This window comes from Lissotriton helveticus, chromosome 3_1 (genome assembly GCF_964261635.1).
Source record: "Lissotriton helveticus chromosome 3_1, aLisHel1.1, whole genome shotgun sequence".
Lineage (NCBI taxonomy): Eukaryota > Metazoa > Chordata > Amphibia > Caudata > Salamandridae > Lissotriton > Lissotriton helveticus.
In genome coordinates, this window is record NC_136061.1 from 1,969,935,781 (window position 1) to 1,969,959,135 (window position 23,355).

Genomic DNA, 23,355 nt, shown 5'->3' on the forward strand with positions numbered 1-23,355 from the left:
GCAGTCTTTATCTGGTGGCCCATCCTGGCATGCAGGTCGCAGCTACTCTACTGCACAAGGATATGGCCCTTTCCCGCATGTCAGCACGGCACACAGTTACATTAACGGCATACCTCTCCTGGCATACACGGGTCGCCGAATCTGTCCTGCACATGGGCAATGACCCGATCAGTGAAGGAGCCGATTGCTCACACCTCACACAGGGAGTCCACTCAACATGGCTCCCCAGTGGGCCTTGCTCCCTCCAACGCTCTCCTCTTCCTCACAGGGCACACTGGTCTTGGCAAGCAGGCAGGCACTGATGTTTTTTTTGTCCCACCCCCATCCCTTCACGAGCACCACTTTGAGCACTTAAATCACCTTTTTCCCTTTGGAGCAACCATTTGAAAAATGCGAACGTATGATTAACCTACAATATAAACCGTTTTTTATAACCACGTTTTTGCTGGTTTTTGTTCCATTCAAGCAATTGTTTGTCTTGAGTTAGATTGTTTTTAATTTTAAATCCACAGGTCAGTTGGACCACTTGTTTTATGTACCATTACTAGGCCAGGTCCAGCTGCGTACTGGGTATACCCTATTGTTATGCAACAATATATTCATCCAAAGCAGGCTCCTGACTGCTCCACTGCCTTTCAGCTTCTGAACCTGTGCCATTCAGCCCGGTGTCGTCCGCTGTGCTCGAGTGTTCCGTTGTGCAGCCATGCTAGTACCTCTGCTTCAAAAACAGTGTCTGTTTCAGTCTGTGGAAATTCCAGGGAACTAGACAGGTTCTGGTTGTAGATGTGTGGGGTTTGATGTCATGTGCATATCAGGGGCCTGGCTTCAATTGCATGGTTGTTTGATGGTTTGTGTGTGGGATAGCATCTGATGGTGAGTATGTGTGGGCATCTGATGTGTAAGTGTGTGTGAGTTTCTGTTGGTAGGTTTGTCAGTGTGCGCTGCTGCCTGATGGCATGTCCGATGATGTGCATATGTGTCTGTTGGTATGCCTGTGTGTAGGTGTTTAAGTAGTGTGTAGGCACCAACAGTGGTTAATTTATCCCAGAGGTTGACAGTGGGTACCACCAGCACTTACTTCGGGGACCGGGACTCTTGCACTGTCCCAGTCCAGGTCTACTACTATCTAAACAGGGCAGCAGATTAGCCCTTCTTAAGCCATGCACTCACCAATTCAAAACTTTCATAAAGACGTTAATCTAGCTTCTCCTTCCAGAGATTATCATTTGCCAATTAAAATACCCCGCATGTTAAATGCACCTTTGTATTTCCAAAGGTGCCGTTTTGAGCTGTGCATGTTTTCGGATTTGGAAACATGAACTAGTACTATGAGGCGTGTCAGCAGCATGGCTTCCCACACATATTTCTAACCAGATGAACTGTAAAGGCCTACTAAAATAAACTACACACTCTGTAACTAATTCATACCCTCACATACGCCTGGCGTTTCGGCATATTTAGAGGAAATCTTGGGAACTAATGGCACCTTTGGACAGCCTTCAGATTGTTGACTATCTCATCCTTTCCAGACACTGTGGATCTTCATCCCAACATCTACTCAGAACCGGTTGTCGATCAGTGGATCTATGGATGCCTGCAAAATCCTCCATCTCCCAGGCATACAGCTCTCCAAGGAAGGTGGAAGTGCCCCTTCTTCGTGGGTCTATTTGCACTTGGAAGCATCTCACCCTGTGGTGCTAAAACTGTGTGCTCGTACACAATGTTTACTAATAGGGTACTTTAGCTCTCTATGGGTGGAACAGGAGTCAGGGCAAAAACCTTTTTTCGATGTATTTAGCTTACCATCTCAGTTTTCAGACCTTTTTATTTTCTTGGTCATGCCATGCGCCACACCAATATTTGGCAAAGTGAGTCAAATATTATACCAGTCTATATGTGCTCCTGCACATGGGACCTGCCATTCCTGGCATCATGGTCAGTACTTCCTTCTCTCTGCACCTACATATACTACACAAAACATACAAGGTGCCTAACAAGGGGCGATAGGTCTCTAGCCCTGTTGAATACAAATGACCTTTTTAGAAGATTAACTGGCGGAGACATGTTGCTCTCTTTACAGGAATAAATGGTGACAGAGTAACCCACTATTATTTTGGACAGCGCATGTGATGCTCTGTGGCATGCTGTATTGGAGTATGGAGCTGAAGCTCGGCCCATATTTGTCATTGGCTTGTGTCACTGTCCTTCGTAAATGCTGGCTTCTGATTCCTTAACATGCTTGTTAGTCCCTCCTTAGTACCGCCTTGTCTTCATTTGTTACCTCCCATGTAACAACCGAAGTAAAAAAAACTTTTACTTCGGTTGTTACACTGTATGTCTATTTTACTTTGTAAGAACTATATTCTTTAATGAGTTTCTCCTACTGCAGGCACGATATGCTTTCTTGCAACATTCAGGGAGCCATGTGCACTTTCACTTTCCGAGCAGACGGAACAATGGCGGTCCTTTTTAGGTTTCGCCTGTCGAAAGCTGCGCTGCGTCAATGCCGGAGCAGATTCGTGGGCGTTCCGGCGATCTTTAGGCTTTTCGCTACGTCATAAGGCGGTAGGCGGTGCTTTTTTTTTCCCCCCGTGATGTTTTGGCCATTTTGGACGTGGGTTTTGCAGGGGTGGGTTGCGAACGAAACAATGAGCAACACGTTCCAGTGTCGCCTATATAATAATTTTGTTTGTCTACAGACTACAGTTACGCCCCAGGCTCCCTGTCCTAGTTGCTGCATCAGTGCCACTGTGAAAAGGTCACCATTTAAAACGGCTCAGTCGCGCACCGCGCATCAAGGTGCGGCGCCCGCTTCTGTTTTCCAAGCCTCGGTGCCATGCGAAGGCAGCAGGAAGACGATGACTACACCGAGATGAGCTTCCCCACACCGCCGCAGCCCATCTGTCCCAAGCCGGAGGCCGCTGTTCTGTTGTCCAGCCCCACCGCCGGCGTCCAGCGCCTCAGCCTGTTGGACCCGGAGGTCACCTTCCCGCCACCTTCCCGCCACCCCTGCCCCTGGACCCCGATCATGGCGCTAAAGTGATCTGTGCGGACCCGCAAGGCGGCCGGCGGCGGCACAGCTCCGAGACCTTCTCGTCCACCACCACAGTGACCCCAGTGTCGCCCTCCTTTGTGCACAACCCAAAGCGCCACAGCTCGGCCTCAGTGGAGAATGTGTCAGTGCCGAGGAGGGGGCCCGGTGGGGAGAGCTCACCCGAAACCACTGTCCCCTCTGATCCCGGTGGAGGCAGCCCTATGTGCCGGGAAACATCAGCTGGCTTCCAAAATGGCCTCAACCACATACACATCACAGCAGAGTGGACTGATCCCAGTGGCAAGGCGCGCCCTCTGCTGGCCGCGGGTGACGGCGCAGCCTATGCCAGCATGGACTTCTTCCTGACGCACACCTTCAGAGAGGCGGTTGCCAGTGGCAAAAGGTGAGACCTGCCCTCCGCTTCCCAGCACTAATCTATTGAGCAGGGCACGGGTACCCTCTGTGGGCAGGTGTATGGTGTGTTACAATCTTTTTATGTGGTGCTTTAAATTGTGAAACACTTCAGTGGGGAGAATGACTGCTCTCCCTTTAGGAGTAGGTGTCATTTAAAAAGCACCGACAGTGTGGGTGGCTCGGAATGTGTGATGGGAACTGGTTGCCCTGGGCAGCATTGGTGCCCCCAAATGATCATCTGCCAGAACATTGCCCTGGCAGGTTCTGTTGTGTTAGCCAAAATTATCTGTTGGCACGTGATTTCTGGCTGTGTAACTGGTGTATACTCCGAGCATGGTGTCTGAGGAGGCCTTCACCAGCACCAGATGGTTTACGGTGAGCGGTGCACTATTAGGGCCATGTTTTCCCACCTCATAGTAAGTAGATCGTGCACCTGTGAGCAAGACCTTTATTTGCCCATGTGCGCACCTTCGTGTGCCTCACTCTGCCCAATGCGCTGCCTCCAGTGTGCCAGCATTGGCCTATGCCGCGAGCACTGCCTCTGGGCGGGACCTGCTGAATTGGGTATTCTGGAAGTCCATGTGCCAGCACCTGAATTGAACCTTTTGCACTTTCTCCTTGTGCCTTCCCCAGACTGTTGTAAAGGACGTAGCCTCTGTTCGACTTCCCGACCCGAGTCAAGGGCATTTCTGTGCTGGGTAGGAGTGTAATTGCACCGCAATACGAGGTGCTTGTTATGCAAACGAAGTAAAGGGTGCTTACATTTTTAAAGTAAACTGAGGCGTTTTATGGGGCAATTGATGTCACGTGACCACCCATTAGAAGAGCACCGGAAGCAGCGTAGACCGCAAGCCTAATTAATGTTGAGAAGGGTCCCCTTGCACGAGGACTTGGTCTGCACCTCGTTTTGCTGTGACCCACTCATTGGGAAGCGCAGTTCATGGGTTAAAAAGTGTGTTGTGCTCAAGCAAATGAAGATCCTTAGCCCATGTGTATTTTCAATATTGTTTGCATAGCGCTCCTTAGTCCCTACCAGCCCCCGAAGTGCTCATTCATATGTTTTACTGATACAGATGAAGTGTCAACGTCGCTTTAACGGGAGTGTGGGAGAAAGGGAGCTTTTCCATCCTCACGCCTTTTGCCGGCGCGTCCTGAATGAGACTGGCTTTTTTGGTACTAGATTCAGTGTACTTTAGGGGAATATCTGGGGCGGAGCATTTGTGTGTACTTTTGGTATATGCCTGAGGCAAATGTCTGTTGGGGGGCATTTGTAACCCATAGTCACGCTTGTGCTTGTACCAGATGACACCATAGCTACCTTCAGGCGTTTGATCTACTAATTTTAAAGATGATGTACAAAAAAACCAGCATTAGACGTTATATTTCCTCTGAGTATCGCAAATTAGGTAGGGGAAACATCTGTTATCTGTTATTTGCGGCGCCCAGAGTGTGGCATTTTGCTCCACACAAAATGTTAATTTAGTGTCCGATCAGCACTATCCTCTTCTTGTGGTACAGTCAGATTAGGTTTTGAGTCAGTAATGAACTGCATGCATGCGTGAGTGTGAAATATGCCTGCACAGTGAACATGTGGAAATGTTGAAGCTGAGGCGCGGGTGTTGCTTTGTTTACCTGCCGGGCCTGCTCGTTATGGCCACATCGCCTCCGTCACTCTGCGTTTGGTTGTTTAGTTGTCCGAGGCCGACAGGAGGCACGGTCACATGAGTATTGGAGAGTTCAGCTCGGGACTTCTTAGAAACATTAACCGGGGCGTGTTCTCGCTGGATTCGAGGTTGTTAAAACTGTATCTTTCCAGTATGGTCTCTTTGTCAGTCTAAAGGCAGCTCGCAGCCCGCTTCCGACTGCGCCTGTGTGGGGGTTGTCGTCAAGGAGTTAGCTGTTCTTAAAATAACCCGATGGAACCGCTCTGGTGGCGCCTTTGGACAGTCTCACGTGGGCCGGACTTTCAAAAGTAATTGAACACAGAGTACAGACCCGTGTGCCCGAGAACCTGACTACTCTGGGTTAGCCAGCACGCTTCTGTCAGAGCAGGTCGCCTCTCTCCTCAAGGTGCTTGTGTTTTTCTTTTTGCGATTTTATTGTGCTCCACTTTTAGGTTTCGCCTGTCGAAAGCTGCGCAACTTTTGTGATACCAATGGTTTGTTCAGAATAGCCAAGCACTGGAAACATGGCTGTGCTTGCTTCCCTGCCCCCTGGCTGTGCTTAATTCCCTGCCCCCTAGCTGTGCTTGCTTCCCTGCCCCCTGGCTGTGCTTGCTTCGCTGCACCATGGCTGTGCTTGCTTTCCTGCCCCCTGGCTGTGCTTGCTTCCCTGCCCCCTGGCTGTGCTTGCTTCCCTGCCCTCTGGCTGTGCTTGCTTCCCTGCCCCCTGGCTGTGCTTGCTTCCCTGCTCCCTGGCTGTGCTTGCTCCCCTGCCCCCTGGCTGTGCTTGCTTCCCTGCCCCCTGGCTGTGCTTGCTTCCCTGCCCCCTGGCTGTGCTTGCTTCCCTGCCCCCTGGCTGTGCTTGCTTCCCTGCCCCCTGGCTGTGCTTGCTTCCCTGCCCCCTGGCTGTGCTTGCTTCCCTGCTCCCTGGCTGTGCTTGCTCCCCCGCCCCCTGGTTCCCCTTCCCCTGGCTGTGCTTGCTCCCCTGCAACATGGCTGTGCTTGCTTCCCTGCCACCTGGCTGTGCTTGCTTCCCTGCCCCCTGGCTGTGCTTGCTTCCCTGCCCCCTCGCTGTGCTTGCTTCCCTACCCCCTCGCTGGGCTTGCTTCCCTGCCACCTCTCTGTGCTTGCTTCCCTGCTCCCTCGCTGTGCTTGCTTCCCTGCCCCCTCGCTGTGCTTGCTTCCCTGCCCCCTCGCTGTGCTTGCTTCCCTGCCCCCTCGCTGTGCTTCCTTCCCTGCCCCCTCACTGTCCTTGGTTCCCTGCCCCTTCGCTGTGCTTGGTTCCCTGCCCCCTCGCTGTGTTTGCTTCCCTGCCCCCTCGCTGTGCTTGCTTCCCTGCCCCCTCGCTGTGCTTGCTCTCCTGAGTGTGTGTGTGTGTGGGTGGGTGTGGGTGGCTCTGGGTGGGTGTGTGTGGCTCTGGGTGGGTGTGTGTGGCTCTGGGTGGGTGTGTGTGGCTCTGGGTGGGTGTGTGTGGCTCTGTGTGTGTGTGTGTGTGTGGCTCTGTGTGTGTGTGTGTGTGTGTGGCTCTGGGTGTGTGTGTGGCTCTGGGTGTGTGTGTGGCTCTGGGTGTGTGTGTGTGTGTATGGCTCTGGGTGTGTATGTGTGTGTGGGGGGCTCTGGGTGTGTGTGTGTGTGTGTGTGTGTGTGTGGCTCTGGGTGTGTGTGTGGCTGGCTCTGGGTGTGTGTGGCTGGCTCTGGGTGTGTGTGTGTGGCTCTGGGTGTGTGGCGCCGGGTGTGTGTGGTACTAATTGCTGTCTGCTGAGCTCGTCCGTAGGGTACAATAGGTCTTACATTTGCGAGAGATTAAGCTAATGGCAATGTAAATGACAATGCCATTTATTTATCTTTTTTCAAAAGCAACACATAAATACAAATGTTGTCATTTACAATGCCAATAGCTCTAACTTTTCCAAAGGCGAAACCATTGCATTGTAAATGCTTGTTTGAATAGGTCTCGCATTTACAAGAGTTTGAGCTATTTGCATTGCAAATGACAATGCCTTTTATTTGTGTGTTAATTATCAAAACATAAATAAAAGGCATTGTCATTTACAATGCCAATAGCTTACACGCTTGCAAATGCGAGACCTATTGCATTGTAAATGCTTGTTAATCTTGTGAGGGAGGAGGAATAAAGAGGTTTATTCACAATCACCACACATTTTTTTCTTTCTGAGATTCCAGCTCTATTCTAGGTGAGAAAGTTATACAGCCTGATTCATGAAGCGAAATAGCGCCCGCAATGGCTGCGAAAACGCAATTGCGGGTGCAAAACACGGAATCGGCATTCAAGTACGAAATAGCGAAATCGCAAAAAAATAATAGCGAGCGGAATAGCGATTACGCTGTAAAAGTCGCAGACTCCGGGAAGTCGAGCATTAGCGATAATGAAATAGCGACCAACCACGGAATCTGCGAATTGAATAGCGAAACGCAATATTGTCTCAATCGGCATTCATGAAAGAAATACATTAGCGAAAAATCGCTAAATCGCACATTAGCGCGGCGCAATTTAAGGACAACTGAAAGCAGGTGGTAACCATAAAAGCCATGATTAACCAAAATTTGAAAAACTGTTAGCCAATCACCAACAGGTCCAGGCCTGACCAATCACACATAAGGACATTCAGCAGCAGCAATAGGCGTTCCACAATGCCTGGGATGTACATGGTGGTGAGGCGGCGAAGGCTACAGCGAGCAGCACGGAGGAGACGCATGAGGCAGGCAAGGATTTACCGGCAGCGGGTCACCTTGCTGGGGCAAACCAGAGAACAGATTTATGCCAAATACAGGCTGAATGGGGAAATGATCACCTGGCTGATACAAGAACTCGACCCCATCATGCAGCACCCAACAAGGCGAAACAATTCTGTGCCCACACATGTGCAGGTATTGTGCAGCCTGCACCTCCTGGCATCCGGCAGTTTCCAGGGCATAGTAGCCGCTGCTGGGGGGATTTCCCAGCCCACCATGTCACGCTGCCTCCACACTTTTGTTGACGCCATGCTCACCCAGCTCCACCGGCACATCACATTTCCCACGAGCCAACAGGATTTGGACCTCACAAAACTACAATTTTATAATGTTGCCCATTTTCCCCTTGTCCTTGGCTGCATAGACTGTACCCACGTCGCCATCTGCCCACCAGCTGGCACGGAGTATATGTACCGCAACAGGAAGTCGTACCACTCCCTCAACATACAGATGGTCTGCAATGCCAAGACCATCATCACTGACATTGTGGCCCAGTACCCAGGGAGTACCCATGACTCCTTTATCTTCAGGCATAGCGGACTCCACACACGACTGATCAGGGGAGAGTTTGGGGAAGGACACCTACTTGGTAAGTACACTTTGTCGACAATGTCACATTGCTATGAAGTAACTGCGCTGCACAGGCAATCAACATCTGCTCCTCTCATTCAGGTGACAGTGGCTACGCCCTACGGGAATACCTCCTGACCCCTTACCTCAACCCTGCCACACCTCAGCAACGCCGCTACAATGTTGCGCACATCCGGACAAGGAACTGTATTGAAAGGACATTTGGCCTGCTCAAGAGCAGGTTCCGTATACTGCACAAGACAGGTGGGGCCATGTATTACAGTCCTGCAGCGTGCTGCCGCATTGTGGCTGTCTGTGCAATGCTTCATAACATTGCAACCAAGCGCCGGATACCAGTTGACATCTCAGGCAGTGAATCTGAGGGGGACGACCGGCCAGCAGCACATGCGCACCATGCACGCGGGGAGAACCCAGCTGAAGGCCACAGACGTCGCAACCACATCACAGCTAACAATTTCTAGCCCACCCCCTTCCCCCACCCCATATATCACAATTGCATGCAAACTGTAATGATTACACAAGGCGTATGTGTGCACCAAAATAAATGTATTTGTTTGAATCACAAAAATAATAAATGGGTCTTCGTAACAACTATTTACAAAATGCAGTATTCATGCATACTGCATGAGACGCTCCATGGCAGGCTTAAGTTCAGCCTGCGCCTGTGTCCCTGACACAATGTCATTGGCGCCTCCGGCGCACAATTCCCAGGCGCCTGGGAGCCTCTTCCTCTTCCTGGGCAGCTGGAGCTGGGGCAGCCCTTGTGCTGCGCCTAGGTGGGGGGGCCTGCGTGGCAGAGTGGCTGCTGACACTAGAGGCACCCTCACTAGCATCATCACCCCCCACAATTGCCGGAATCACAGGTGCGTGCAGTGCAGTGACGGCGGTTGTCAAATGCTCCAGCACCCGGGTAATATCCTCGCAGCACTGGACGAGTTGGTGCTGCTGCGTTAACGAGCGCCGCGCAAGCAGGGTGGTGGCATTTGCCGAGGCATAATTGGAGCGGCTATAGGTGGACAGCCGGCTCAGCAACTGGTGGTGGCGCCTGCTAGCAACACTTCGGTGCTTCACCAGCGCTGCAGTGTTGTGTTCCATAGCCGTCGCCATGCGGTCAATGGCCGCCGTCATGCGGTCCACCCTCTCGCCCACTCCCGCCACATTGCGGCCGATCTTCTGCAGCTGGAGCTGGATGGCTCCTTGCTGCTGCGACTGGCGCTGGTGTAAACGCAGCATGCGCCGCTCCACACTCATGCAGGCGTGGAAATGGCCATTGCCCCTCCTGGTGGTCGGCCGCTGTGTAGCGGATGTGGCTGGCCCAGATGGTGGTGGACGAGCTGCAGGTCTTGCAGCAGCTGGTGTTGCAGGTGCGGCAGGTGTGGTGGGTGGCCTGGCCTTGGCAGCCGGTGGGCCTCAGGCGGATGCAGAAGGCAAGGTGGGTGGCCTGGCCTTGGCAGCCGGTGGGCCTGAGGCGGATGCAGAAGGCAAGGTGGGTGGCCTGGCCTTGGCAGCCGGTGGGCCTGAGGCGGATGCAGCAGGCAAGGTGGGTGGCCTGGCTGCTGGTGTTGGCGCTGCCGCAGGGGCTGGTGGCTGGGTGGCAGGTAGGGATTCCTCCTCCTGGGCCTCCTCGTCGATCAGCAGCCTCTCACTGTCGCTGCTATCTCCCGCACCTGTGAGGGTAAGTGGATACTCATTAGGTGCATGTGACTGTCAGACGTGCATATGTTACATGCATGCTGGGTGTCATTCCCTGGGTGGCTGTGTATTTGCGCACTTTGGAACCTTTCGGGCCGCATTGTGGTACTACTACATTGTGGACATACTACGTCTCCCACAATGCTTCAGGGCATTTCCTGATGCACGGCATGACTAAGGGCCAATGAGTGAGCCTATTTGGTCAGGGGCGGTCATAGGGGACAGGGACACAGTCGCATGCCACTTACCTTGGGTGTCTTGGGTGGGGCGGGAGGAGTCCAGAGGGGTCACGCCAACACACGCCTCCCTCTCCAACGTGTCCTCTACCCGGTCCTCCAGGGGGGTGTTGGGTGGGACAGTCGGTCCACCACCTCCGGTGCCTGATGCCTCACCAAGGCGCTCCGCCACCCTCTCCTTGGCACGCCCTCGGAGGTCGTACCACCGCTTTTTTAATTCCTCCAGGGACCTGTCCGCAACGCCCACAGAGTTCACGCTTGCGGCAATCCCCACCCAGATCCTCCTCTTCTCCTGCTCTGGGACCCTCCGGGAGTTTGCACCAAACAGCTGGTCGTGGTTGGCCACCACACCCTCTATGAGGTTCTCCAGCTCCTGTTCGGAGAATTTCAATTTGCGCTTTCGGCCAGCGCTGTTGCTGGGTCCGGGCTGCGGGTCGTCTGACATAGCGGTCGCTATTTCGGCGGGGTCGGGATGCGCAAACGGCGGGTTGGTGGCAGCTTTCCGTCGTGGACAGTCGACTGAAGCGTCACTGTGGTGTTTGGGGGTGGGATTTGGCTGCTTCCTGGTTGTGATGTCATCACGGTGCTCGGAATGCGTCTTCCCGTTTTCCAGATCCCGCGAGAATGCGACTCGCAATCCCGTGCAATCGGGATTGCGAGCGCAATCTCGTGCGATCGGGATTGCGAGTCGCAATCCCGATCGCAGGTAGCCGGAAATAGCGATTATTCTGCGTTTTTTGTGGGTCGCTAACAGCTTTAGCGCCCGCATGCGAGTCGCTATTTTTTCTCCGAAAAGTACATGAATGCCGTTTTGCGTTTCCTCAATAGCGAGTCGCTATTGATCGCTATTAGGGACACGCAAAACGGCCCGTACATGAATCAGGCTGATAGTCTTTTAGTGATCACATAAATTCAAACAACCTTGATAAAGCGCACTATGGAATATGAGAAGTAGTGGACGCATGGATCAAGCATACCACTTTAGTGTGGGTGAGGGTTCAGCATCCTTTCCAAAAAGAATTCCCAAGTGGATTAGTGCCAATGATGCACAGCCATGACATAAGCATCATTTATTTGAGTATCTTGGCTGCATTAAACAATAACGTTCGGAGAACATACTCCGACCCCTGTTAACTATTCCTCTGCCTTTCCGTCATTAAAGTACCAAGCAAGAGCATCGATTTCCAACTTTTATATCCTCAGTGAAGATGCGAGCCTCAATCATCACATTTAACACCAATAATGTGCAATTAAGTTAGACAGCGTCAGATCTACACTGACCATCATACACCACATAACATTTAGACTGTCAGTACCTTTGATTTTAACTAGTCATCAACACTAGCGCATTTCGAGCTTTGTAACATACTACTGGCACACTTGCTTGCACCAAGGGTGAAGGAACATCAGAGTCAAAAGGGGTCATAGTTCAGATTCAAGCTCCCAATCCGAAAGTCAGCTATAGATTTCTATAGAATCATTTGCAGAGGCGACCTGGGAACCGAGAGTTTGGAAGAGTTACGATGTGAGAAAATGCGAATGGAAGGCAGATAGAAGGATGGCAAGAGCAAAGAAGTGAGCTAGGTTCATTAAATATACAATCTAGCTTGCCCAATAGTTTCTACCGCAATAGATATGCACAGCATTTGTATGGTCAATTGTTCAGTACTTACATTATTTTTGGCTTTGATATTGACTCCTTTGTTTATCAGGTGCAGCATTTTCTCTGTATCATTATACCTGGCAGCTACGTGGAACTCTTTCTCGGAACGCAGCACTAAAGAGAAAGATAAGAAAATCCAACAGTTACTCAAGGAATGCAAATACAGTAAAAATCTTAGAAATAGCATTCCAGATAACACTTATCAAAAAGATCCAACATTTATGGGGTTAGTATCGGAAACATACATAAGCGGATCTTGGCTGCTAGTAGAGGGTGTGAGAACTCTCTAACCTGCCCACCCCACCTGTGAGGGCACTGTAGACTCTATTTGATCTGCACTTAATATTCTGTGAAGTTCATTTTCTTAGGTCACTCCTGCGTCGAAGCGCACTCCCTGCAACTCTTGATTGCTCCTTTACCTTCAGTCTTCCCTTGAGGCTCTTAGACATCCAGGACATTACTATAAATGCGCCCCGTTGTGCGCTGCAAGGTAAAGCCGTGGCATAGGTCCTGGCTGAGGCTTACAGTCTGGTTCAAGGCCAAATGTGTCATTATAGCACCGGGGCTACACTCCTTCAAGAGAAGGACATATAAATGGGTCGTAGGGACGTGCAGGGTGAGAGGCCAATTGAAAAGGCTGCATGAAATCGCATTTAACATCAATGACAGGTTAAATGATAAAGGAAATTGATTTGTAAAAATCTGCTGTGGAAAAAATGCTATCTCGTGGTTGTTTACAGCATCAGGGCAAAGCATGACGATCTATCCATGTATACATGCCTTCCTTCCGAATTCCTCATTAAAATATTTAGGATGCATGCTAGCTTTTTCCAGCATGTATGTTAGGTGTTGTCCAGCGTGTATACAAGCCACTTTACAGCAAGGGAACTCCCTACCAAAAACACGGCTCTAGACCGTTTCTCAAAAGCTTTGTTTTAAGCATTATTCTCTTAATGGATCCCTTTCCTTATGTCTGAACTTTATTTTAGATACAGTCTTTGGAAAGGGACCAATAGGAGAGGCATTTACCCACAGTAGCCATGCATAAAAAGTAACATGCAGGCACAGACATAAATAAGAACTAGTCCCTGCATCATTACATAGACGACATGTAATAATCCGTCACATTCTCACTGGCCATTGACATAGTGTCTAAGACACTGCCTGCACATTATCCAATCACGGATGTCTGCAGTCTCTTAAACTAAATGTGACGAGAACCAGTGTTTATTCTCATCAAGGGTGCAAGCTCAGATCCTGGGTCAAGAATGACTAAAAATATGCAACTAGACTGCTTCTTTTCTTTCCTCTCTCACAACCTCATTTCACCAGGGCTTTTAATTGATCCATGAATATCGTTAAAGGGGCACAGGACAAGTCCCAAATCACAAAGGGTAATTTGAAATTTACTTTTGAATGTCTCCTTCTAACTTTAGAATACATTTCCAACTATCATGGTTTTAGCAAATTAATCCACAGCTTCTGGTGAAACTGCAGGTTTGTGTGTGCTCACCGACTTTCCAAGGCATCCCGAAATGGAATTCTTACATTACACCATGCCTTATGAGCTGATTTGCTACCATGAAACACAACACCATACCAGTGAACTATGAGTAAATAGAACTGTGTGTGCGTAAATGTATATTTCAAAACAAAATTTGAATTTGCACTTCTAATACAAACCCCCATTTCAAATCTCTTCTCTGGCTCCCTGTAAAAAAGGATTCTCTTCAACGCCCTCCTGTTGGCTTTCTATATCTCTGGGCCCAAATATTCATATGATCGTTTCTTGCATTACATTCTAGTTAAAGCTTTATATTGGTCTGATGTTTTTTTAAGGCAAATTTCCAAGGTCAGACCCTCTAGTAAGGGAGTATGTTCTTTCTCTAATGTGTCTATGTGGCACAAGCAATGAGGTGATTTCTGAAACTCTTATAAACGTGGTTATTCTCCATTAGCTAATCTTTCACTTTAGGATCAGTTTTTCCATCGGTCTTTGTTTCAGCACAGGGATGCTCCCTCAGAGGAGCTGTAGGCTTTACAATTCATTCCTTCACTGTAGAGCTAGCTTACTGACTCAGTAAATGCACTGCTTGGTGACTGACCCAAACAGACTGAATTGTGATGGTAAAGATTTGCAGTTTATTGGAAAAACATGGTAATTAAAGATGAGGCTAACATCCCGATGGGACAATATGCTCCCTTGGGTGAGCCACACACTTTTAAGAAGCTTAGGCCACAATTCTCAAACTATAAAAACACATTAACGTAACATAGCCTAGTTTACTCTTGGGAATCTGTGGCCTTCCATCCTAGTTTATTATTACAAAACATCAATCGACCAGGGACTTGGAATGAGATCAATGGCATTCCAATGCGGGCTCAGAAAGAATGCAGGAAGAATGTGCAGATATATTCTGACGCTGCTGGGGGGTTTAGATTCGGTCCGAACTGGCAGGGCAAGTGGTGCCCAGAGGAGTGGCCTGCACACTGGAACCACGGGCCAGGAGCATCGCTTTTTTTTTTATTCTTTCCCCGGGTTGTGGCAGTGACTCTATGGGGTCAGAAACTGGTGCACAAGAAGGTATTGTTTAGAAAAGACAACATAGCAGTTGTCTATATTGTTAACAGTCTACAAGAGATGCGCAGGTCCTCACGTTTTTACAGGTGTTCGTACAGGGTTGTTTCAGGCAAGATGTTTCGTTCAAGACTAGACACATGCCTGGGGTAGACAATGACATTGCAGATGCTCTGTATCATTCACAGTGGGAGAGGTTCCATGGGCTGGTTACACGGGCAGACAAAGTCAAAACATCTATGCCGATGGACATGTGGACCATTGGAGTAAAGGATGGTCCTGTTGGTGATAGGGTCATTGGAAGAGTACACCAAGAGGTCTTATACGCAGGTGTGGGAGGAATTCATGACCAGTGGTGCATGGTGAAGGTCTGCGGTTTGGAGTAGGGAAGAGGATGTTGTTCTGTTCATATTAGCAATGATTGACAAATATTTATCTAGAGTCACGATCACATGGAAGCTGGCAGGGATTGCTTTTATAGGCACATTCCTTTGGGGGTACGCGCCATTGGCTGGAGAGTTTGGAAAGACAATGCAGGGATGGTGGGCAAGGGAAAGAGGTTGTAGTCCCAGGGTGAGGAAGCCCCTGATGAGGCACCTTTTTGGCAAGGTATTGGGAGCACTGCCCACAATATGCCACAGGGGAAGGAGATGCTTTTGTTTTCAACATTATTGTCGGATGCTCTTTGGGGCTTTGTGGGTATCTGAACTGCTGTGGAGAAAGGGGGTTAATTAGTTGGACTAGGGGGACGTGGTGAGTATGGCTAGCAGGATAGAGCTATGCCTGCGCCGGTCCAAGATGGAACAAATGACCAAGGGGAAAGACAGTGGTGTTGCAGGAATTCACAGTGCAGGGTCTGTGTATGGTGAGTTGGTTAAAAAAACTGAGAGCAATCAACGGGGATGTGCAGGGTCAGGTATTTCGACAAGCTAATGGGACACCGGTGACTTCTTTTGAGCTGCTTTGTGTACTGCGCAAGGCATTAGAGAGTTTTGGGGAACCTCCAAGTTACTTTGGCACACATTCCTTCAGGACTGGTGTGGCCACGGAGGTGGCAAAAATGGGTTGGGCTGGGCTAGGATCATGCAACTGGGTAGGTGGTCTTCTGAGAGTTTTCGTCAGTACTTGCGATCGGGGGACGGGGGAATTGTTGAGGTTACAGGATAATATGTTGTGTTTTACACATGTTGGTTTTTCAAGTGCAGTGGCTAGCCCAGAAGCAGTCGAACTGTCTATTTGGATAGTAGAACATTCCTTTATTAAGTGGTGGAGAGACACGAGCTACAAAAAGGTCAAGGTGCTAACATCGGGTACGACGAAAGTCTGTCTAAGATTACTTGGCACAGGAGAGGGGGATGAGGTGGCCAGAGCTTTTGCATTGTTTGAACAAGCTGTTGAAAAGGCATAGATGTCCGGATGTGTTAGTGATTCACTTAGGCGAAAAGTACATGCTGGTACGCTAGGGACTGGAGTTATTAAAGGAGATGAAGGAAGATATGATGGAAATCAAGCAGCAATGGGCAGGATGTTTCGTACTATAGAGGGGATGTGTGCCAAGGAGAGAGTGGAGTGGGTTAAGAGGCCCGCCGCTATGGATTAAGCCAGATGTAAAATTAACAGGGAAATGCGTCTTTTTTATGCAGGGACAAATGTTTTGGTAGGGTGGAACACCCTGATTTGAAATAATGTGACAGAATTCATCATCATCATCATAAATCTTTATTTCGGTAATTATATCACCATAAAAGATATACATAGTTCATTTCAGAAATGTTAAAACATTAAAATAATAAAATGACAATTCATCCAGGTATCAAAAAATTTCCTTTGTACAGAGTTTCTGGTTTTATTCTACAGTCAGTCCATAATCAGTCATTAGCCTTGAGGTATTGGCTTCTCAGGTACCACATTGCTCCTAAATACTTAGCGACAGCAAAAACAATGTGTGTAGACAGATCTGATTTGAGAACTCTGAACGCGGCCTTACACTCTGCGAACCCCAGACTCCTACAAATGGGAATAATCCATTTCTTTCGGGAAACGTAGTGGGCTGGACAAAAAAAGACTATATGGAGTTCTGATTCATTGTCCAGTCCGCAGGCCGGGCATAAGCTAGATGGAGATTTACTCCACTTACTAGTTAGCACTCTAGTTGGCAGAGTCCCGTGCCTCCATTGTAAGTATAATTTCCTGAGTAGTGGGGGATAAATTTTATCCAGGGCTGGTTCAAATCTGTAGCTGTCCTTGATGGATAAGAATAGTTCCGTGTGGGTTCCCAAAGTTACTTGGCGACAAAGTGCCGCTAGTTTACTTTCGTGGTATACCTTAGCCAATCTCTTTTTGGAAATTAATGGAACTGCGGATAGAGGATCAGACCAGAGTGTCGATAAGCCCAATTTCTCCAACTCAGTTCTGATAAATTTAAGCCACTTAATTTTACCGGCATTAGGCATTGCTAAGACTTCCTACAGACCCTGCCTATAACTGCTCAGTTCAGGAACCGCCCACAGCCTGCGCCAGTAAACGAGTGGACGCAGTGCCAGTTCTTCACTTATAGGTCGCAGCCCCAGATCTAACCTCAGTGGGACTAGAGGGGTGCTAGGCGGAAGTCGTACCACCTTCCTTAAAAACCTGTTCTCCTCTATCGTCAGTTCATGAGAAGGAACGTGCCCCCACAGCTCACAGCCATACATAGCGGCCCCCCTTGCCTGTGCCTTATAAATCTGGAGTGGTGGGCCGACAGGTTTGACGGATGACCTATTGTTTCCCATAAGCCTCGTGACCCCTCCCGAGTACTGGGCCAGTTTAAGTAGTGCTTTCTGTTGGTGTGTGCACCAGGTCATATTCTCATTTAGTAGGAGCCCAAGATACTCAAAAGTACGCACCCTCTCTAGTCTTGTCTGTCCGATGGTAGGGGCAGTTTGTAGCCTTTGTGGGGCATTAAAGACCATACATTTGTTTTTTAGGGTGTTAACTTCTAGGCCATGTTCCCCACAGAATTCCACAAATCCATTTAGGACGCGCTGTATCCCCATTGGGGATTTTGAAAGCAACAGGGTATCATCGGCAAACATTATCGCCGGTACCCTGCTGCCTGCCAACTTTGGGGCGTCCGAATTGACAACTCCGCCAAGGTGGGCTATTACCCCGTTGACGTAGAGGCAGAACAGGGTTGGCGCGAGCACACAACCCTGCCTAACCCCCGCGTCAACAGGGAAGCGATTTGATAATGCCCCCTCCTTGCCACACCTCACCTGGGCAAAGTTGGCGGTATGGAGACGAATGATCATTTCCAACAAACCCCCAGGGACCCCTAATTTGGTCAGCACCTCCCATAGTTTTCTGCGGGGGACCAGGTCGAAGGCCGCCCTCAAATCCACGAATACAGTGTAGAGGCTGCCACCCTCCAGCTGTACCGTTTTCCAGTGGATGAGGGCAAGCCGAAAGACCTGGTCAATAGTTGAGATCTTTTTTCTAAAACCCGCCTGGAATGGGCTCAGAATATCGTGATCTAACATCCATTCCGATAGACGATCCAGTAATAGCCTGGTGAAGAGTTTCTGAGAAACATCTATCAGGCTTATTGGCCTATAATTGGCTGGGAGCAGAGGGGAACCCTTCTTAAAGATAGGGACTATCTCTGCCCCCAGCCAGGTCAGGGGGATCGCCATGCCGTTCAGGATTGCATTGAACAGCTCCCTCAAGTAGGGCGCCCAGATCTCAACCTCCTGTTTGTAGAGGTCACCTGGTAGTTTATCCAAAACCAGGCGCCTTTTCAGGCGCGAGGTCAAGGATTGCCCTATTAAGTTCTCCCAAAGTGAACCCATCCATTTTTTCAACACATTCTGCGGGTTCGGGCATTAGTATATCAAGTGAATTCCCTAGTTGACCCGGATTGGGGGCACTATACAAAGATTTAAAGTGATCTTCCCATACTGTGGCAGCAATATTAGCATCTACTGCGGGTGTGGGTTCAGCCGAACCATACTTGACGATCTGCCAGAATTTGCGGGCATCGTGAAATGCCAAGGCAGCCGTCATTTCCGACCAGTTGTGCTGGTCCCATTCTATTTTGGCATTGCGGGTGGTAAGTTTGTAGGCCATCCTCTTGGACCTTATCTTACTCGGGGTATCCCGATTTTTTAGGGACTCTAGGAGGGCAGCCTTTGCACTTCTACAAGGAGCACTGAACCATGTGGCTCTCTTTTTCTTCCCCTTTTTCATCACGACCACCGGGTTCAGTACTTCAGCCAGATTAGTGCAAAGCTCGGAATGGATATCCCCCAACACTCTGAAGTTATCAGAAGTTGATGACTGAAGGAGGAAATCCCTTACTTTTTCAAGGACAGGGACCACTATCTCGTATAACCTCTGAGTATTTATTGGGTTCTGCACTAGTGTAGCCCATCTAATCCTGCGTCTACTACTAGATGCAACAAGACCTTCCGAATGGACAGAGTTTTTGTCTATGTTTGGAAATGGCATGCCCTGTGCAGCGAACCTCAATGAGAGTACATTGTGGTCACTGTCAGTCCTTTTGAGTATAGTAAAGTCCCTGACTTTATTCCAATCCCTGGTCCGGACCAGGAGGTAATCAATTTGTGATTCATGCCCTGGTCTGTTGAAGGTGTACTGGGGTGGGTTATCCCCTTTAAACCGCCCGTTACAAGCCCTTAGTGAGTGGGACAGCGTGAGGGACATTATTTGGGTGGCAAGGGGAGACCATGATTTTACCGGCGGACCCGGCAAAGTGGGTATCTCCCAGAGTTCATCTTCTTCATTGAACACACCATCCAGATGATCCGAAAGGGGCTCGTACTGGATGTTAAAGTCCCCCCCCCCATTATAAGTGATGGACAGAGGGCCGCACGGTCAAGAAACACCGCCAGCTCCTCGATTGTTCCTGAAGTGCCCCCGACGCCAACCGGTCTAGAGTACACATTTATTAGTGCTACTCCATCACCGGTCGCCCACTCCAGGACAACACACTGGATGTCTGGTGAGTTTGTTACCAAGTTTCTTGCCTTGCATCCAAGGTGGGAACTTACCCAAATTGACAAGCCGCCTGATGGTCGGCCCCTCCCACCCCATTTTGCCATGATCTCAAAAATGGCGAACCCTGCATGGGAGTGTTGTTCTCTAGCCCAAGTTTCTTGGAATAGACATATGTCATATTCCTCAACGAATTCCACCCACTCTGGTGAGTCAAGTTTGTTGCCCAACCCAGCTAGATTCCAGGATAATATTGAAAGTGTACTTGGTTCCCCACCCTCCTCAATAATATTAGAGGTCGATGGGCGCCTACTTATCTTGCTCTGGCAGTTGGTGGGGGAGGAGTATCCCTCTGAAACCAGTTGGGAAATGGCATATGGCATAGCAGCTGGGCATGGGGTAACAAGCTCATCTTCATCTATTTTGTGATCAGTGGAAATGTCCACGAAGGGATGGTTGGCGACCTGCTTCTCTATACATTTAGTTTCCCCTGTGGTTTGACTACATTCTCCTAAAGGATATGGGGATAGTGCCAGTGTGTCCTGAGCCTTTTCTAATGTTGGTGAAGGAGAACAAGGTGGGGAATAGGGTAAAGAGTGATACAAATCTGTCAAGGGGGATGCATCAAAGACCCAGTAGTGAAGTCAATCCACGTCCTCGAGGCATCCAAATCTGTTATAAGTGGGGGCCCCGTTCCACCCTCCATATTTGTCTTGCCATTGATTGGATAGCCCGCCCTGCCTAATGTTTCGTTCAGGGATCACGTTCCAATTCTGGATTACCCCCTATGGGAATCGGAACGTGGTGGATAAAAGTAGGTGACTGGTCTAGTTGCTATGGATGAGTATGCACCATGGCCGCTCCATGAATAGATAAAATGTGCAGTTTTCGGATCTTCAAATGAGACCATTACACAATCACCAGAGATAGATTTGTGCGAGGTCCCTATCCAGGGAACCCGTCGCACCATAAGGATTTTACTTCTGTGGTGTTTAGGTAAAGGCCTGTTCACATTAAGCCAATGGATGACTTTGTTTTTTAGTGACCCAAAGTCCTCCTGCTGTTGGTGAGAGATTTCTGGCACCCCGTGAGTACTACTACATATGGGCTTACATCAGGGGGGAGATCAACATAACCCCTGTGGTGATTTTTAATGTGTCTGTATCTCTGTGGGATAGCATTATAGGTGTCAGGTTTTTTTGGCCTCGGAACTGGCTGCCTTTTAGGTGCTGGTGCAGAAGATACCAAAGACTGTTTTACACTTCCCGCTACTTTGTCAGTGGTGGTACTTTCAGGGACCTTTTGCCGGGGTTTTGGGATGGGTTTGATCACCGGGGAGGATGGTAAGATGACAGTAGCTACTGTTGGTATGTGGCTCGCGACTGGTGAAGTTATTGGTTTATTATCAGTTAGGGTCATGGTTGCCAAATTTAAAATACTTTTCTCAGTCTCGAGAAGCTGGGTTTCTATTCTAGACAATCTGAGTTCCAACGGAGTAAGGAGTTTTTTTAACGTTTCCCACACGATCGTTAGGAATTCCACATCCTTTCCTTGAATCATACAGAGTGGTGCCCCTCCGTTCTCACTTTCCATTGTCATAATCTCCTGCTCCCCCCTCGACTTCTCTAGGCTAGATTCTAGTACTATAGGGGAACTATTTTCCGCAGCAAACGGTGATAGTGGTGATTGGGCCCAAACTCGGGAGGGTAACTGTGACTTCACTACCGTAGCCTTTTTCTTTGCATATGCAGTTGTGGACTTACGCTTCCGTTTTTGGTTTGAACCCTTAGTCAGGTTTACAGAAAAACTCGCACTCGTAACTTTAGGAGTGTCAATTGGTATAGACGATATTTGTGGCCCCTCTTCCCCTCCCACTCTGTCCAGAGGTGTAATAAGACTGGGGGTTACTGGGCATGGGGGCCCTACATTTATTACCGGGGCTCTAGGAGGTGAGACTGGTGGGCAGTGGATCACTTCCTGTGTTATGATCGGTGCTGGACAAGAAGTGCGATCCGGTGATTTGACATGGGCATAATGCCCCAACGAGGATTTCTTAGCATTAGTCAATTCTTGGGAAAGCCTTCTAGCAGCATCAAGTTCGATTGAAACCCTTTTCTGCATCTTGGTGATTTCTAGATCTATAGCATTGTTAGTTCTGGAAATAAAGTCATCAAGAGTACCATTTTTCAATTTCCCCTTTGCTGCCCTGCTTTTATACTCTCATGTAGACATTGTACCGTTTGCTTACCAAAAGCTGATGACAAATAGAGTGTGACCACGGCAAAGTGCCAGGGTGCCAAGGGGAATGGGCCGGACCGGACTCTACCGTACTCGAACGGCCTCAAACGGCCCGCTCTTCGCCCCGAGCTGCGTCCCGCGCTGCGGGAGAATGAGATCTTAATATAGAGTGGGTTATGGGCGGAGGGCAGACCAACAGGGAGAGCGGACCGGAAGCTGACACTCGGTCTCGCAGGGACTCCTGGGTGATGGAGTCCCTGCACGCTCGCAGCCCTGCTAGAGCCCTCGGCCCGGTTTCCGCACTCCTCGGCGCCCCACAGGATCCGGTGACCAGCCCTCACTCAAGCTGGCGATGCGGCACCCGCGGAGCGGGTGCGGCGAGGTCCGTGGATGGGTCTGTGCAACAGCAGGAAAATCGCCAAAAGCCTCCAGGTACTGCTCTCACTAATGGCGTATGAAGGCGTCCCTCAGAGACAGGGCACACACGAGTTTTTAGGGCCTCCTGGTGGGCGGAGGGCAGACCAACAGGGAGAGCGGACCGGAAGCTGACACTCGGTCTCGCAGGGACTCCTGGGTGATGGAGTCCCTGCACGCTCGCAGCCCTGCTAGAGCCCTCGGCCCTGTTTCCGCACTCCTCGGCGCCCCACAGGATCCGGTGACCAGCCCTCACTCAAGCTGGCGATGCGGCACCCGCGGAGCGGGTGCGGCGAGGTCCGTGGATGGGTCTGTGCAACAGCAGGAAAATCGCCAAAAGCCTCCAGGTACTGCTCTCACTAATGGCGTATGAAGGCGTCCCTCAGAGACAGGGCACACACGAGTTTTTAGGGCCTCCTGGTGGGCGGAGGGCAGACCAACAGGGAGAGCGGACCGGAAGCTGACACTCGGTCTCGCAGGGACTCCTGGGTGATGGAGTCCCTGCACGCTCGCAGCCCTGCTATAGCCCTCGGCCCGGTTTCCGCACTCCTCGGCGCCCCACAGGATCCGGTGACCAGCCCTCACTCAAGCCGGCGATGCGGCACCCGCGGAGCGGGTGCGACGAGGTCCGTGGATAGGTCTGTGCAACAGCAGGAAAATCGCCAAAATCCTCCAGGTACTGCTCCCACTAATGGCGTATGAAGGCGTCCCTCAGAGACAGGGCACACACGAGTTTTTAGGGCCTCCTGGTGGGCGGAGGGCAGACCAACAGGGAGAGCGGACCAGAAGCTGACACTCGGTCTCACAGGGACTCCTGGGTGATGGAGTCCCTGCACGCTCGCAGCCCTGCTAGAGCCCTCGGCCCGGTTTCCGCACTCCTCGGCGCCCCACAGGATCCGGTGACCAGCCCTCACTCAAGCCGGCGATGCGGCACCCGCGGAGCGGGTGCGGCGAGGTCCGTGGATGGGTCTGTGCAACAGCAGGAAAATCGCCAAAAGCCTCCAGGTACTGCTCCCACTAATGGCGTATGAAGGCGTCCCTCAGAGACAGGGCACACACGAGTTTTTAGGGCCTCCTGGTGGGCGGAG

At 50.1% G+C, this 23,355-nt stretch overlaps 1 protein-coding gene across 3 annotated transcripts in view; it reads right to left on the minus strand.

The window, feature by feature from the left end:
* The window catches only part of ANKDD1A (ankyrin repeat and death domain containing 1A), a 335,216-nt gene that overhangs the window by 225,866 nt on the left and 85,995 nt on the right, over nt 1-23,355 (minus strand). For all 3 annotated transcript variants that reach the window (XM_078683094.1, XM_078683093.1, XM_078683095.1), the window contains exon 2: nt 12,056-12,159. In XM_078683094.1, the coding sequence (XP_078539220.1) occupies nt 12,056-12,103 (48 nt within the window). In that variant the 5' untranslated portion in view covers nt 12,104-12,159. The remainder of the gene's footprint in view (nt 1-12,055; nt 12,160-23,355) is intronic.